Source organism: Hyperoodon ampullatus, assembly GCF_949752795.1.
Source record: "Hyperoodon ampullatus genome assembly, chromosome: 3".
Lineage (NCBI taxonomy): Eukaryota > Metazoa > Chordata > Mammalia > Artiodactyla > Ziphiidae > Hyperoodon > Hyperoodon ampullatus.
This window is the reverse complement of record NC_136916.1, coordinates 164,557,221-164,575,579: the sequence shown is the minus strand read 5'-3', so window position 1 is coordinate 164,575,579 and position 18,359 is coordinate 164,557,221. Positions and strand designations below refer to the sequence as shown.

The window sequence follows — 18,359 nt, the reverse complement described above, 5'->3', positions numbered from 1 at the left end:
AAGCATTTTGCCTAGTGATTTTCAGTACTGCTATATTAAATCTGGCAGACCTGAATCATCATTGTTTTTAGGGAAAAACAAAAGCCACATACACACACTTAAAATTACTGGAAAATGTTGGGGCTGGCAGGGATCTTAGAGTCTGGCACATTATCTTCATTTGGCAGGGGAAGAAACTAAAGCACAGAGACGCGAAGTGACTTAAAAGTTACAATGCACTGCGAAGACGTCTTGGAAGCAGGAAGTTGGTTGTCTCAGCCTGTACCTATACCCCCCCACACCCCAAACCCTGTCATTTCAAGTTTAATCAAAGCCCTGTCATTTCAAGTTTAATCAAAGTCACAAAGCTATCCAGCCCTTCAGGGCTGCATTTGTTTCTTTCCATGAAACTTAACTCTACAAATACCTGCCATCTGGGAATAAGCAAGCCCAAGTAAAAAGCTGCAAATGCTTGCTGTACCGCTCACACTATTTTTAGCAGCGAAAGGATCATTCCCACTCTTAGCATCTTGAAATAATAAAAGCCAGCATCTATTGAGAATTAGTTTGTAAGCTCCATGGAAGCAGGGATCAAGTTTGATTTTCCTCATCACTCTATCCGTTGTGCCTAGCCCAGTCTGTGATGCGTACTACAGAACACAACAAATAAATAGCTGTTGGATGAGTGGACGTAGTGTTTACAAGGTGGTAGGCACTGTGTTAAGCACTTTTCATGGGTTATCTCATTCCATCTTCATAACTATCCCATGAGGTAGGTAATATTTAAAACTAAAATTTGAAGATGTGCCCAAGCATACAAACATAGTGAGTGTTAGGACCTGGACTCCTCTGTCCGACTCCAGCCTGAATTACGAGGGAGGCTGGAGGTTTCGGGGTTGCCATTGATTATCCTATGAAATGTATAAAACTGTTAGATTAAATATGGGGAATTTTAAAAGCCTGACTAGCTGACATGTTATCCAGCACTAAAGATAAGTTACTGAGCTCTCAATAATGGAAGAATAAAATAGGAAAAGACTGACCTGCTGGGTTAGCTAAAGATGGTTGGGTATTTGGGGAGGAAAAGAATGAGGTTGAGTGGAGAATAATTATGCAATAAAGTTTCTACCTTATCTTGTTTGAGAGTCAAGGGACTTTCTTCCAAACTGTACGTTCCATTTGAAAATGCCATCCTGTGGTGTATCACTTCTAGATCATAGATGAGAGACATTGAAATCTTATTTCCAGGGTTTATTCCCATGATGCTAAAACTTTCAGAGGAAATGGTGCATTTGCACAGATGCAGAGGAGAGCAGTGAGCCCCAAGAACTGACTCTGGTTTCTGTGCCTCAGGCACTGCTCTTCCACCTCGTTGGGACAGAATTTTTCTATTTTTGTGTATGGGATTTTTTATTTTCCTCCTGAGGCATTACTAATGCCATAAGTCTGTGTTAGGTGGTGAGGGTGAGATCCTGTTTCTCAGACTCCTACAGTGAGACCTAAGCCATTGTGTCTGGAACAGAATCCCTAAAGCTGATCCACGGGACTGACTTGATCTAGGGCTCAAGTCTTTGAGTGGATGTGGGTTGGAGACCATGATGCCACATTCCTTTAAAGGTTTTATTTTTTTCCTCCCTCCATATTTCTAGAGCCTGGTTGTTCTCGACCATGGGTGCACATAGAATCATCTGAGGAGACCTAAAATATGGATGCCCAGGTTCCACCCCTAAGGGTCTGGTTTAATTAGTTTGGAGAGAGGTCCAGGCACTGGCATTTATTTTAAAAGCATCCCAGGTGATTCTGATGTGTAGTGGGTGTTGAGAGTCATTCTTGTAGGCTCCTGCCCCAGTGACCATTGTTTTTCTTTGCCTTTCTTCCCTTCCTGTGTCCTGGCTCATGCAGCCTGGGGGCTTCTGCTCATATTGGAGGGCATTTGTAAGGACTGTTAAAGACTGTGCATTTGATTGGGGTGGAGAGGACAGGACACGGAAGGCTTCTATGAAATCACAGAGTGAGGTATATATAAGAGTGGACTATTTTTCTTTTTAATTAAAACTAATGAATAGGGCTTCCCTGGTGGCGCAGTGGTTGAGAGTCCGCCTGCCGATGCAGGGGACACGGGTTCGTGCCCCGGTCCAGGAAGATCCCACATGCTGTGGAGTGGCTAAGCCCGTGAGCCATGGCCACTGAGCCTGCGTGTCCGGAGCCTGTGCTCCACAACGGGAGAGACCACAACAGTGAGAGGCCCGCATACTGCAAAAAAATAAATAAATAAATAAATAATGAATAAACCTAAGGAAAGAAATAACTAAAAGTAAACAAATGTGAACTAGAAAATTTTTATGGCTTTTCTGTAACCAGTAAATCTGAGCACAGATTATCTTCTAACAACTGGAAAAAATAGGCTAAATGAATGCTTTTGTAAGAAATGGCCTTAATAAAACTGACTCAGGATGAATTGAAAAGAAAAAAGAAAGCGATCAATTATCATGGAAGAAATTGAGCCATTTGCTGTAAAACATCAGACACAAACAGTGTCCGCTTGGATAATTTTAAAATATTGAGGACCAGATGGTTCCAAGGCTGTTTAAAAGTGTTCTAGAACAGAGAAAAAGAAGTAAAGCTTCTAAATTATCTTTCTGAAACAAGCACACCATTGGTATAAAATAATGGGTGAGGGTAGCTCTTAAAAACAGTTAAGGGATATATGTATATGTGTAGCTGATTCACTTTTTTATAAAGCAGAAACTAACACACCATTGTAAAGCAATTATACTCCAATAAATATGTTTTTAAAAAAACAAAACAGTTAAGCAATTTAATCTTTCCTAAGAACATTGATATAAAACTCCCAAATAAAGCATAAGCAACTAAAGCATAGCAATGCATAAAAGGTTAGCACCATGGCCTAGAGAGGTTCATTTTAACAAATCAAAGATGGATCAGTAGGGGAAATCTGCTAAAGTAATTGTCTATTTTGATGGATAAAGAAGAGGGAAAAGTATGGTGATTTCAATGGATGTGGCAAAGGCATTTGATAAAAGTCAATATATATTCTGGATAAACAAAACAGTAAAATAGTAATAGATCATATTAGGGAAATTTCAATAGGTTTTCATTATGCTTGATGGTGAAACACTAGAACCAGTTTTTAAAGGTAGAAATAGACGGGATGCCCACAGCAATAACCACTATGATTTAACAGATGTAACAACAAGTTTAGAGCACCAAGTGAACAATGCTTTCTATGTTCCAGGCAAATCACTGAATTCTCCCAACACCTTGCAAGAGAAATGCTACTATTCACATTTTACTGGTGAGAAAGTAAAAGCACAGAGAAATAACTTGCCCAAAGTCACACTGCCAGGAAGTGATAGAACTAGGACTGGACTTTGTGCCTACATTGCCCCTTTAGGAACAAAATTCTTGATAATAGGAGACTTGAATAAATGGAGATTGGAAGATAATTTTGTAAGGATGACATTCCCTCTAAATTTATTAATGAATTAAGCAATTCTCTGATTGTAATTCCAATAAGATTTTCTTCACTTGAAAAAACAATTCTAAAGTTCCTCTAGAGAAATAGATATTCAAGAATAGCCAGAAAAGATCTGTAAAGAAGTATATTGAGAAAGAACTTAAAGTTGTAGTCATGCAGTGAGCATGATAGTGGCCCAGGAATAAACAAATAGGGGATGTAGAACAGGGGTCAGTAATCTAAGACTAGCAGGCCAAATACAGCCATGCCCATCCATTTACATATTATCTAAGGCAACTTTCATGGTACAAAGGCAGAGCTGAGTAGTTGCAACAGAGACCATTTGAGCAGTCCAAAAAATATTTACTGTCTGTTCCTTTACAGAAAAAATTTGCCAACCCTTGTGATAGAATGAAGTCTGCATTCAAGTGTCTATGGATGACATTTAAAAATCACTGGGATTATTTGATTACAGTAGTTGTCATAGTTCTTGTGCCCCTCTTTCCTCCAATACACACATACAAATTGAAAACAGTAAGTAATAGTTGTACTGAAAGAAAATATAGCATTTATTAACTTGCCATGGAAAAACTTTTTCCAGGGATGCCATAAATGAAGATAAAGAGTTTTAAAATATGACTACAAACAAAATATTGTTTAAATGGCAAGGGAACAGCAGAAACAGTATTGTAAGTTAAATGGCAAACTTGGAAAAATATTTTAAGACATGTTTAGCATGGTTTAACATTTAGTGGTTCAGTTGCAGCTTATAGAACCCACTCTGGCTCGTTAAGCAGGAAGGGATTTAACACAAGGAATTAAGCTGTTCCTGAATTGTTGGGAGGGCAGGAGGAGATCTCAGAGGTGGCCTCCCAGGGCAACTGCTGCTCTGGGTCACCCAGGAAGCTGCAGAGGAAGTTACTGTCTCCTGCCATGGTCACTGGATCCCAGGGTCACCGTTGTGAGCCAAAGATCAGGAAGCTTTAGCCAGCACTGTTGACTCACAAGCCCCATGGAGCCCAGTGACCCCAGAGCAACAGACGTGAATGCCACATGTGCCTGGTGTGCTGACCCAATTTCTCAAGTTTCCTGCCATCATGTCCCAGGGGTAGAACGATAGCACATTTGCAATCTTAGCTGCAAGGGAGTCTGGAAAGTGTGGTTTTCAGCTCTCCTGGATTAGGGTAGGTGCTGAAGGAGCCAATCTACTGCCCATAATGATGTCCCATGGCATGTACACAGAGCTGTGAGAAGCTAACCAGGAAAAGATAAGGGTGCTAATTTAAAAAACAGGCAAAGGAAAAGACATGTAACTCAAAAGAAGAAAACCAGGAGGTCAATAGAAATGAAAAGCTGTCAATCTTATTACAGTCAAAAACTGCAACTGAAATTACCAACGACAAAATTTGTATTGGCCAGGATGTGGGGGGAAGAGGCACCCTCGTTCCACTGTAAGGTCAGAAAACCTTTGTAAAAGGCAGGTCAACCCCTTGATTTAGCAATCCTGCTTTGAGGAGTCTCTGCCAAAGAAGGAAATCATCTCATGAAGGTAACAGGAGGCATATCCAAGCATCAGAGTACTGCTATCAGAGTGTTGCTCTCAGGTGCAAAATATTGCAAACTAAATGCCCATCAAATGGCGACTGAGGAAATAAATGGCAGCACATTTACACCACAAAATAGCCTTTGAAAAAGAGGGGCATTCTCAGGGACAGTGTCATGTGGCAATTAAGTGCACAGGCTTTGGAACTAGAGAGGCTGGGTTTGAACCCTGATTCTACCACTTACTAGCTTTGAGATCTTGGAATGTACTCAGTTTTGCCATTTGGAAAATAGAGATAATAACAGCAAAGTAGACATAATAGATAACCTTCTTGGCTGGGGTTTTATGAGAATTAGATAAGTTAATACAATGTCTCCTTTTGAGCTCTCAGTGAATATTAGATGTTATTATGTTTGTTGCTCAAGATCAATGACCATCACATGACATTTCAAGTGATAAATTAAGATTTCAAAAGATCAAGTATATTATGATCCAGTTTATGTAAAAAGCAGTGTACATGTGAGCCCACACACATTAAATAATAGAGGCAACGAGAGAATTTTCCAGAGTATGTTCACGATATTAACAGAAGTCCTCTTTGAATGGGATTTCTGGTGATTTTACTTAGTTTGCACTGTCTTGTATTTGTGTATGTGTATGTATGTGTGTTTATAATGTACCATGTAGCATTTCAAACAGAATCCCAAGGTCCCTGAAGATAAACTGGGAGTGTCAGCCATGAACACGCTGGACCACTTCAGGGAGCCAGGGTCTCATAGCAGGAGTCAGGCACCAGCTCAAATCACCATGGCAACCATGATGGAAAGTTAAAAAAAGTAGTTTTGTGGGAAGAAAGCGCCTCTCTTTATCATTAGTGACATAAAAATAAGAAGTTATATTTTAAATATTTTTGACAGCAACCTTCTTTCCTCCATCACTGACACCTCAAAGCAAGAATTCCAGTCCTTTGGCCATAGGTGCAGACAAATAATTTGACATAAAAGCTCTTTTCATAAACAGTGCTCTTTGGCAGATTTTTCCTTTTCTGATGATCTGTGGACTCTAGAGATTAATGTTCAATACACGTGTTGGAAATGAGGCATCCAAACAAGTGGTACTCTCTTCAGAACAGAATCAGCAAATCTTCGAGTTATTTGGAAGGTGCTTCGGAGGCTGGATGAGAAGAGAACCCCCGCCTGTGTAGTTCTGACCTGTGATGGTTTAGTTTCTGCCTGACCCCTCTAGTGACAGGTGTCCCTACTTGCCTAGAGATGTCTTCATTGTAGGAGAGTTACAATCATTAGAAATTAGCTGTTTTGAGCCCCAAATCTGCCTTTCTAGAACTGCCACCAATTGTTTCTAATTCTAGGTCAGAATCAACTCCCAGAAAGTGTAATTCTTGTCCCACTCCAAAGCTTTTCAAATACAGAAAGGTGGCTGGCATGGACCATTTTGGATAATGGTATCCATTTGTTGTCTGTGGAGGGGATTTCCGGGGTCCTCAGGTCTTGAGCATGTGAAGGTGAAGCAGACACCCCCTTATAGTCTTGTTTGAAAAGCTGATGTATTGTCTCCTCGTCTCATCTCCTCCTGTCATTTCCCTCTTGATCTAGCTATGCTTCAAAAAACCAGGACATATGCTATGCCTCTGAGAAGGTTTCTTGGTTCTCTCGGGAGCTGCCAGCCTCTGCTGTGGCCCCTTCCCCTATGGCGAGGGAGTTTGTTGTTGGATCCATTTCCTCCCTAAGGCTCACAGTCACTCAAGGTGGTGGTGGTGGAGTGCCGTCCATCTTTGATTCCCAAGTGCCCATCTGACTCTGGGACTCGGTAACTGTCGAATGTTCAGTGTGGCTGGCACTGAGAACAAGGGGACAAGCCCCCATGTCTGGTGCCCCTGCTGGGGCCACCTAAGATGACATTCCTGTTCTGTTGGTTGTTAGTGAGTGTGTGGTTGAGCTGCTGACAGATGAGTTGTCACCAACCGAGATGTCACCGAGCTTTGAGGGCTCCAACCAGGGAACCAGGGGGTCCTCCCTGGGGCTTTTCCCATCTTTTCAGTGTGATATGTTTGAATTCTGATGCTCTCACCCATTTGGTCTTGAGCTGTTAAAGTAGTGTAACAGACTGGTGTTGGCCGTGGAGTGCAATCATCTCTCTCTAGAATTGCCCACAAAGCCCCACGGCTGACACCCAATGATGCTAAGGACCCCATGTTCCAAATTCAGAGAACTGCTAGCAGGTGGACCCAGCCCCTCTCTGCAGGGCTTTCCAAGAGAACACCATCTGGAGAAGTGGCCTTATCCTGTCACCCTAACCCTCTCCTGGTGGAGAGGGGCTGGGGGCAAGGGAGAGGCAGCCTCTTGATGTGTGTATATGTGTGTGAGCATTACTGGTGAAGAGAGACTATTCCTTTTGCTCTCTTTCCCAAAATAAGGGGAAGGAGGCTCCCAAATCCAAAGGAGTCTAAACCATCCCGTCTCCCACTAGTGTGGGAACTAGTGGTCTCCTCCGCCTGGGCTCCCAGGCTGCTGGGCTGGTCAGGTGGACTTCCCAGAGACAGCTCTGCTGAAGCTGCCTGCACAACCTCTGTGGGCCTGGCAGGGACATCCTTTTTTCTAGGACATGCCCCAGAAGGGGTGGCTGGCTGCCTGTCTCAGATCTCCCTGAGAGAGAGTACCTACTGGAGATGGGTCCCTGCAGCCTCCTCTGGGGTGCCTCCTCTGGGGGTGCTGAGGGAGCTGGGATAAGGACAGACCCAGCAGGACTTCCTGGGGGGAGAGGCCCTGAGGACTCCTCTCCCTCACAAGAATCCCCAAGTGTGCTCCTGAGACTCCATTTTGAAGCCCCATCCCATGGAGACGACTGATGTCTAGTCAGGCTTTTACAGAGAAACGGGCCACCAATGAGAAGGGCTGGTCTTTGGCCCCAGGCAGCTCTCTGTCTTCCTGTTCCAACACCACAGCAGTAGGAAACAGAAAGAAGACAGAGAGAGTGGGGGGAACCCACAGGGCAGAGGGTCTAGGCTGCCTTGCAGAGAGGGCTTTGAATCAAGTATGAGTTTGAAGAGTTTAAATGAAGATTGAGTCTTCAGGAACTGGAACTATACTGTTCTAATAATTGAAAGTGACCAAAAAGTGATGGAATGGCCTGAGATATTATTACAATCCCCTTCTCCAGCGGGGAGATATTTGCAGAGCAGATTCTTTTGGGCAGAGAAGTTACTGGAGAAAATAAGTCCATTCCATGTTCGTTATCACCACTGAGTGGGACCACCAGAGAATCGGCTTCTTTAGATATATTTATAAAACAGTTAATGAATCCATGGAATTGTACTGTTAAGGTCATGGAGGCTGCTGGGAGGCTGGATCATCTTCCCATTTTTAGCAAGTCACCTAGAAGTCACTGGTCTGGTGAATGAGGTTGGGAAGAGAAGGCCTCTCTTTACTGTATGGGTGTGGTGTCATGATTGTGTGGAATGGGCCTTGGGGGCCTGCAAAGAGTGGGGTCCTTTTCCTGATCAAAGGAAGGAGATTAATTAGGAATGTAAGATGGAGTTACCAAGCCAGTTAGCTATGAATAGGGCACGTTCCTTAGACCAGAAAATCACAGTAGGTCGGATGAAATTAGGAGTGTGGAGAAGTTGCAGGATCCATTCTCTTTCTTGTTTCTTCATTTCTTACTCCCTTCTTGCCTTTCTCTCCATCTCTCATCTCTCTTTCTTTCCTCCTCCCTCCCTCCCTCTCTTCCATCCTTCCTTCCTTCCTCCCTCTCTCCCTCTCTCCTCCCTCCCTCCCTCCTCCCTCCTTCCCTTCTTCCTTCCTTCATTCCTTCCTTCCTTCCTCCCTCTCTCCCTCTCTCCTCCCTCCCTCCCTCCTCCCTCCTTCCCTTCTTCCTTCCTTCCTTCCTTCCTTCCTTCCTCCCTCTCTCCCTCCCTCCTCCCTCCCTCCCTCCTCCCTCCTTCCCTTCTTCCTTCCTTCCTTCCTCCCTCCCTGCCTCCCTCCTCCCTCCTTCCCTTCTTCCTTCCTTCCTTCCTTCCTTCCTTCCTTCCTTCCTTCTTTCCTTCCTGCCTCTCTTTCTTTCATTGTGTTTCCCTCCCTGTGTTTCTCCTTTGTAGAATTTACAAGCACATAAACATTTGTTTAATTTCTGTTTTTCGTCTGCCTTCTCCACTAGACCACAAGCTTCTGAAAACACAGCCATGTCTGTTGGGCTCATTATTCTATCTCTGTTACCTGCCCAATAATGGGCACATGGCAGGCACTCAATCAATATATATTGAATGAATAAATACATGAATACTCGATGGTGGTCATTAAAATAATAACCTTTAAATTGCTAACTTTATTATAAGCTAAATGTCCTGGTCTCAAAGGTATGATCCAAATAAAGTCATGTTTTCCTTTTTAAGTACCCACACTGTAATGTTCTGCCCTGTCTAAGCCATAGGCGTCCCCTCCCAGGGGAATTCTGGGGCTTGTGTGAGCGGCTGTCTGTCAATATACTTATGGTGTGTGTAAATGGTCAGACCATAAATATTTTAGGTTTTGCAGGCCATGGGTCTCTGGGTACAGCTCTCAACTCTGCTGTTTCTGCACTAAAGCGTCCATAGATAAAATATAAATGAGTGGACATGACTGTCTCCAACAGAACTTTATTTATGAAACAGATGGTTGGCCTGGGTGTTGCAGTTTGTTGATTCCCGTTCTAGACAATAAAACAGATATTTAACATGGCAGGTATGATAAAGTGCTAAGAATATAAACAAGACATGGTGGACAGCAGAGGACAGATTGTGCAGGAAGTCATGCTGAGTGAGATTGGAAATCCTTGGAAGATTTAAACAGGGAAATGGTCTGCTCTGACTCCCAGGTCCAGTGGAGCACATTGCAGAAAGGGTGGAAACTTGGAGACCAGTTGGAAGGTTATTGTGATGGTCCAGATGCAGAGGGGTGGAGGCTGGTACCGGGATGGGAGTGATGAGGTGGTAACAAGCGGTTGCATTCTAGGTAGACTTAGAAGTTGACCAATAGGCTTTGCTGATGGTCTAAATAAAAGAGGGCAGTTCAAGGATGACTCTGAGATTTTAGTCTGAGCAGTTGGAAGAATGGTTTTTCCATCTACTGAGATGAATAAGAGGGGAGGAGGTATGGGTTTTGGTCAGAAGACCAAGAGTTCTGTTTGGGACATGTTAAGTTTGAGATGACTGTCAGACACCCAAATAAAGCTGCTGAGCAGGCAGGTGGGTAGATGAGTCGGGGATTAAGGGGAGAGTCATCAGCATGTGGATAGTCCTTGCAGCGTGGATGAGATGAGCTAAAGAATGAGAATTGTGTGGAAGAGAGGTCCAAGGATTGAGCCCTGGGACGTTCTGAGTTTGGAGGTCAGGAAGAGGAGAGCAGAGAGAGGAGAAAGCACCCAAGGAGGCTGAGGGGCAGGCGGGGAGGCAGTGTGATAGCAGAGAGGCAAGGGAGAGCCGACTCAGGGCGGGGGGCATGAATGGCATGCCCACATTTGCTTCCTAAGCCCTGCACCCGGGGCTTCCTGTGATTAGATGCTGGAGCTCAGCTGGAGAGCTCTTTGCGTTGCCTCTTGGACTCTGCATTTCCTGTCCCCCTGTGGTTCTGGCTGCTGCTTTCAGCGAACTCCCAGGCCATCACTCTTCCCTGATCCTTTTATTGCCTCACCAGTTGCATTTTCTTTGCAACTTGGCAGGGAAATCATACCTCCCAAATTGCTCATAATCCTTGGCTAAGCTGACTCCTTTTGTACTGAAAAAAAGGAAGCCAGCAGAGCCAGAGAATAATTTCTGGAACAAAGAGGAACGTTTTCTAACAAAAATACAGGCACATCATATACCCTCTACCCCCTTTCCCTATGCTCTGGGGCAGGATGAACTCTCCTGGCCAAGAGAGCAGCTTTCCCCTTACAGGGTGAAAATGCAGCTCCCCTGAGGGCTGTGGGAAGCATCCTCAGTTTCCCATGGAGGCAGGAACAACAGGAATGGTCTCTTCTGAGCCTGTGATTGTGTGCACAGAGCAAATGTGGGGTGAGAGGGAGGGTGGACAGAGGTGAGAGAGAAGGGCCCGGGGGTCCGAGGAGGCCGGCAAAAGCAGAAAGACCGGGGCAGAAACCCTGAAACTGGAGGCAGCAGGCTTTTTGTGTATCATCTTGAGTATCTGTGACGGAGAACTGGCCCCATGTTTAAGGTCATGGATCCAGGGAGTTGGCCCCCTCCTTCCTCTCTCCTTTTTCCATCACAACAAAGATGACACCTGGCATTCTGAGCTCACATCTGCTCCTGTTTTTGTTCTATTTTTTCCTACTCTGTTCTATTCGGATGTCTGGCACGAGGGACTGAGGTTTGAAAGCGACACTCCAGCTGTCCCCTCCGTGCCCACTCCTACTGAATTATCCTGAAATCCCTCCTGCTGGCCTGATCTCCTCTGGTTCCCCCTAAGAAGAGTCTGGGGCAGGCTTCTGTTCTGACACGGAATCATGCACTTGGCACTTCACGCCCCCCCAACAGTCTTCTTGGATTTTTTTTGTATTTAATAAATGTAATTTGCAGGCATTAACCTAGGGAATTATTTCTGTGTAAACAGAGAAGTGTTTAGCTCTTTGGTCAGAGACATAGAATTCACATGTGTTTGGGGACAACGTTTCTGACAATAGAATAGGAAAGGAGAAAAGCATAAGCTTGCTCACAGAAGATAATCACGTGTCTTCTTGTTTAAAACAATCTCTTCCGTTAAATTCAGTATTTTGGGCTATTCAATTTATACCCAATACACTTACTTTTGGCATACTTATGAAGAAGTGAATGTAACAGATATGTGTTTCTTTGGCTGGCAAGTTAAAAAAACAAATGAAAATTGGAATTTTATCTTTTAAATCATTAAATAAACTATTACAGGGATGCTTTTTTCCCCCCAAATTAATAAAACTAAACTGCTTTCTGGAAAGAAGATTATTTTTAAACCTAATGTATGAACATCCATCATCACAAGGTAATATTTTTAATACTACGAGCTTTTCTTAATTTATTTAAAAAATTTTATGCTGGTCATTTTGTTAGATTATTACTTCTTACCTATGTTTCAATTCCTATTTTTAGAGAAACATCAAACATAATTTATATTCTTTACCAGATATTTCTAATACCTGAAGTCCTTTTTAAAAATTGAAATATAGTGACATATAATATATGTTAGTTTCAGGTGTACTACATAGTGATTTGACATTTGCATACATTATGAAATGATCATCATAAGTCTGGTAAGCATCTGTCACCATACAAACTTACTACAATATTATTGAACACATACATCTCTTATGCTGTATATTACACCCTGTGACTTATTTATTATAAGCGGTTTGACCTCTTTTTTTTTTAACATCTTTATTGGAGTATAATTGCTTTAAAATGTTGTGTTAGTTGCCTCTGTATAACAAAGTGAATCAGCTATATGTATACATATATCCCCATATTTCCTCCACCTGGTGTCTCCCTCCCACCCTCCCTATACCACCCCTTTAGGTGGTCACAAAGCACAGAGCTGATCTCCCTGTGCTATGCGGCTGCTTCCCACTAGCTATAGGTTTTATATTTGGTAGTGTATATATGTACATGCTACTCTCTCACTTTGTCCCAGCTTACCCTTCCTCCTCCCTGTGGCCTCAAGTCTATTCTCTAGTAAGTCTGCGTCTTTATTCCCGTCCTGCCCCTAGGTTCTTCATGACCATTATTTATATATTTTTTTAGATTCCATATATATGTGTTAGCATATGGTATTTGTTTTACTCTTTCTGACTTACTTCACTCTGTATGACAGTCTCTAGGTCCATCAACCTCACTTCAAATAACTCAGTTTCGTTCCTTTTTATGGCTGAGTAATATTCCACTGTATATATGTGCCACATCTTCTTTATCCATTTATCTGTCGATGGACACTTAGGTTGCTTCCATGTCCTGGCTATTGTAAATAGTGCTGCAATGAACATTGTGGTACATGACTCTTTTTGAATTATGGTTTTCTCAGGGTATATGGCCAGCAGTGGGATTGCTGGGTCATATGGTAGTTCTATTTTTAGTTTTTTAAGGAACCTCCATACTGTTCTCCATAGTGGCTGTATCAATTTACATTCCCACCAACAATGCAAGAGGGTTCCCTTTCCTCCACACCCTCTCTATCATTTACTGTTTGTAGATTTTTTGATGATGGCCATTCTGACCAGTGTGAGGTGATATCTCACTGTAGTTTTGATTTGCATTTCTCTAATGATTAATGATGTTGAGTATTCTTTCATGTGTTTGTTGGCAATTTGTATATGTTCTTTGGAGAAATGTATATTTCGGTCTTCTGCCCATTTTTGGATTGGGTTGTTTGTTTTTTTGATATTGAGCTGCATGGGCTGCTTGTAAATTTTGGAGATTAATCCTTTATCAGTTGCTTCATTTGCAAGTATTTTCTCCCATTCTGTGGGTTGTCTTTTCATCTTGTTTATGGTTTCTGTTGCTGTGCAAAAGCTTTTAAGTTTCATTAGGTCCCATTTGTTTATTTTTGCTTTTATTTCCATTTCTCTAGGAGGAAGGTCAAAAAGGATCTTGCTGTGATTTATGTCATAGGATGTTCTGCCTATTTTTTCCTCTAAGACTTTTATAGTATCTAGCCTTAAAAGTCTTTAATCCATTTTGAGTTTATTTTTGTGTATGGTGTTAGGGAATGTTCTAATTTCATTCTTTTGCATGTAGCTGTCCAGTTTTCCCAGCACCACTTATTGAAGAGGCTGTCTTTTCTCCATTGTATGTTCTTGCCTCCTTTATCAAAGATGAGGTGACCATATGTGCGTGGGTTTATCTCTGGGCTTTCTATCCTGTTCCATTGATCTATATTTCTGTTTTTGTGCCAGTACCATTCTATCTTGATTACTGTAGCTTTGTAGTATAGTCTGAAGTCTGGGAGCCTGATTCCTCCAGCTCTGTTTTTCTTTCTCAAGATTGTTTTGGCTATTCAGGGTCTTTTGTGTTTCCATACAAATTGTGAAATTTTTTGTTCTAGTTCTGTGAAAAATGCCATTGGTAGTTTGATAGGGATTACATTGAATCTGTAGATTGTTTTGGGTAGTAGAGTCATTTTCACAATGTTGATTCTTCCAATCCAAGAATATGGTATATCTCTCCATCTGTTTGTATCATCCTTAATTTCTTTCATCAGTGTCTTATAGTTTTATGCATAGAGGTCTTTTGTCTCCTTAAGTAGGTTTATTCCTAGGTATTTAATTCTTTTTGGTGCAATGGTAAATGGGAGTGTTTCCTTAATTTCACTTTCAGATATTTTCATCATTAGTGTATAGGAATGCCAGAGATTTCTGTGCATTAATTTTGTATCCTGCTACTTTACCAAATTCATTGATTAGCTCTAGCAGTTTTCTGGTAGCACCTTTAGGAGTCTCTATGTATTGTATCATGTAATCTGCAAGCAGTGACAGCATTACTTCTTCTTTTCTAATTTGGATTCCTTTTATTTCTTTTTCTTCTCTGATTGCTGTGGCTAAAACTTGCAAAACAATGTTGAATAATAGTGGTGAGAGTGGACAACCTTGTCTTGTTCTTGATCTTAGTGGAAACGGTTTCAGTTTTTTACCATTGAGGATGATGTTGGCTGTGGGTTTGTCATATATGGCCTTTATTATGTTGATATAAGTTCCCTCTATGCCTACTTTCTGGAGGGTTTTTATCATAAATCGGTGTTGAGTTTTCTTGGAAGCTTTTCCTGCATCTATTGAGGTGATCATATCATTTTTATTCTTCAGTTTGTTAATATGGTGTATCACATTGATTGATTTGCATATATTGAAGAATCCTTGCATTCCTGGGATAAACCCTACTTGATCATGTTGTCTGTTCCTTTTAATGTGCTGTTGGATTCTGTTTGCTAGTATTTTGTTGAGGTTTTTTGCATACATGTTCATCAGTGATATTAGCCTGTAGTTTTCTTTCTTAGTGAGTCTGGCTAATGGTTTATCAATTTTGTTTATCTTCTCAAAGAACCACCTTCTAGGGCTTCCCTGGTGGCACAGTGGTTAAGAATCCACCTGTCAATGCATAGGACACGAGTTTGAGCCCTGGTCTGGGAAGATCCGACATGCTGTGGAGCAACTAAGCCTGTGCGCCACAACTACTGAGCCAGTGCTCTAGACCCTGCGAGCCACAACTACTCAAGCCCGTGCACCTAGAGCCTGTGCTCCGCAACAGGAGATGTCACCACAATGAGAAGCCTGCGCAGTGCAATGAAGAATAACCCTTGCTTGCCGCAACTAGAGAAAGGCCGTGCATAGCAATGAGCCCCTATGCAGCCAAAAATAAATAAATTAATTGAAAAAAAGAAGAAAGACAGATACTGTATGATTCCATTAAAAAAAAAAAAAGAACCAGCTTTTAGTTTTATTGATCTTTACTATTGTTTCCTTCGTTTCTTTTTCATTTATTTCTGATCTGATCTTTATGATTTCTTTCCTTCTGCTAACTTCGGGGTTTTTTTGTTCTTCTTTCTCTAATTGCTTTAGGTGTAAGGTTAGGTTCTTTATTTGAGATTTTTCTTGTTTCTTAAAGTAGGTTTGTGTTGCTATAAAGTTTCCTCTTAGAACTTCTTTTCCTGCATCTCATAGATTTTGGGTTGTCGTTTTTTCATTGTCATTTGTTTCTAGTATTTTTTGATTTCCTCTTTGATTTCTTCAGTGATCTCTTGGTTATTTAGTAGTGTATTTTTTAGCCTCCTTGTGTTTGTATTTTTTACAGATCTTTTCCTGTAATTGATATCTAGTCTCATAGCATTGTGGTCAGAAAAGATACTTGATATGATTTCAGTTTTCTTAAATTTACCAAGGCTTGATTTGTGACCCAAGATATGATGTATCCTGGAGAATGTTCCATGAGCACTTGAGAAGAAAGTGTATTCTGTTATTTTTGGATGGAATGTCCTATAAATATCAATTAAATCTATCTTGTTTAATGCATCATTTAAAGCTTGTGTTTATTTATTTTCATTTTGGACAATCTGTCTATTGGTGAAAGTGGTGTGTTAAGTTCCCCTACTATGATTGCGTTACTGTTGATTTCCCCTTTTATGGGTGCTAGCACTTGCCTTATGTATTGAGGTGCTCCTATATTGGGTGCATAAATATTTACAATTGTTTTATCTTTTTCTTGGATTGACCCCTTGATCATTATGTAGTGTCCTTCTTTGTCTCTTGTTATAGTCTTATTTTAAAGTCTATTTTGTCTGACATGACAATTGCTACTCCAGCTTTCTTTTGATTTCCATTTGCATGGAATATCTTTTTCTATCCCCTCACTTTCAGTCTGTATGTGTCCCTAGGTCTGAAGTTGGTCTCCTGTAGACAGCATATATATATGGGTCTTGTTTTTGTATGCATTCAGCTAGTCTATGTCTTTTGGTTGGAGCATTTAATCCATTTACATTTAGTAATTATCGATATGTATGTTCCTATTACTATTTTCTTAATTGTTTTGGGTTTGGTTTTGTAGGTCTTTTTGTTCTCTTGTGTTTCCTGCCTAGAGAAGTTCCTTTAGCATTTGTTGTAAAGCTGGTCTGGTGGTGCTGAATTCTCTTAAATTTTGATTGTTTGTAAAGATTTTAATTTATGTTTTAAATCTGAATGAGATCCTTACTGGGTAGAGTATCTTGGTTGTAGGTTTTTCCCTTTCATCACTTTAAATATGTCCTGCATTTCCCTTCTGGCTTGCAGAGTTTCTGCTGAAAGGTCAGCTTATGGGGATTCCCTTGTATGTTATGTTGTTATTCCCTTGCTGCTTTTAATGTTTTTTCTTTGTATTTAATTTTTGATAGTTTGATTAATATGTGCCTCAGTGTGTTTCTCTTTGGGTTTATCCTGTATGGTACTCTCTGTGCTTCCTGGGCTTGATTGACTATTTCCTTTCCCATGTTAAGGCAGTTTTCGACCATAATCTCTTTAAATATTTTCTCAGACCCTTTCTTTTTCTCTTCTTCTTCTGGGACCTCTGTAATTCGAATGTTGGTGCGTTTAATGTTGTCCCAGATGTCTCTCAGACTGTCCTCAATTCTTTTCATTCTTTTTTCTTTATTCTGCTCTGTGGGTAGGTATTTCCACAATTTTTTCTTCCAGGTCAGTTTTCTGTTCTTCTGCCTCAGTTATTCTGCTATTGATTCCTTCTAGAGAGTTTTTAATTTCATTTATTGTGTTGTTCATCACTGTTTGTTTGCTCTTTAGTTCTTCTAGGTCCCTGTTAAATGCTTCTTGTATTTTCTCCGTTCTATTTCCAAGATTTTGGATCATCTCTACTATCATTACTCTGTGTTATTTTTCAGGTAGACTGCCTATTTCCTCTTCATTTGTTTCATCTTGTGGGTTTTTACCTTGCTCCTTCATCTGTTGAATATTTCTCTGTCTTCTCATTTTTTTAACCTCTGTGTTTGGCGTCTCATTTTCCCAGGCTGCAGGTTCATATTCCCCATTGTTTTTGGTGTCTGCCTCCAATGGGTGAGGTTGGTTCACTGGCTTGTGTAGGCTTCCTGGTGGAGGGGACTGGTGCCTGTGTTCTGGTGGGTTTGGCTGGATCTTGTCTTTCTGGTGGACAGGCCTGCTTCCGGTGGTGTGTTTTGGGGTGTCTGTGAACTTAGTATGATTTTAGGCAGCCTCTCTGCTAATGGGTGGGGTTGTGTTCTTGTCTTGCTAGTTGTTTGGCATAGGCCGTCCAGCACTGGAGCTTGCTGGCTGTTGGGTGGAGCTGGGTCTTAACGTTCAGATGGAGATCTCTGGGAAAACTCTCATGGATTGATATTACATGGGGCCGGGAGGTCTCTGGTGGTCCAATGTCCTGAGCTCAGTTCTCCCACCTTGGAGGCTCAGGCCTGAGAGCAGGCCAGAGCACCAAGACCCTGTCAGCCACATGGCTCAGAAGAAAAGGGAGAAAAAAGGAAAGAAAAAAAATTTTTAATGAAAATAAAAGTAATAAAAATTTAGAGCAACAAAATCAGTAATGAAATCCACCAGTGATAACAAGTGCTAAAAACTATGCTAAGGTAAACATAAAAATCAGAAAGAAATCAGTTACAGACAGCAAACCCCCAGTGTACAGTTGCTCCCAAGGTCCACTGCCTCAATTTTGGGATGATTCATTGTCTATTCAGGTATTCCACAGATGCAGGTACATCAAGTTGATTGTGAGGATTTAATCCACTGCTCCTGAGGCTGCTGGGAGAAATTTCCCTTTCTCTTCTTTGTTCGCACAGCTCCTGGGGTTCAGCTTTGGATTTGGACCCGCCTCTGCATGTAGGTCACCCTCAGGCATCTATT

The 18,359-nt window shown here is 41.5% G+C and overlaps 1 protein-coding gene across 1 annotated transcript in view; it reads left to right on the top strand.

The window, feature by feature from the left end:
- The window catches only part of GALC (galactosylceramidase), a gene marked incomplete at both ends in the record, with an annotated part of 87,035 nt that extends 71,609 nt beyond the window's left edge, over positions 1 to 15,426 (top strand). The window contains one exon of the mRNA XM_079699633.1: positions 15,049 to 15,426. Coding sequence (XP_079555759.1) covers positions 15,049 to 15,061 — 13 coding nt within the window. The remainder of the gene's footprint in view (positions 1 to 15,048) is intronic.
- Positions 15,427 to 18,359: the final 2,933 nt, after the last annotated feature.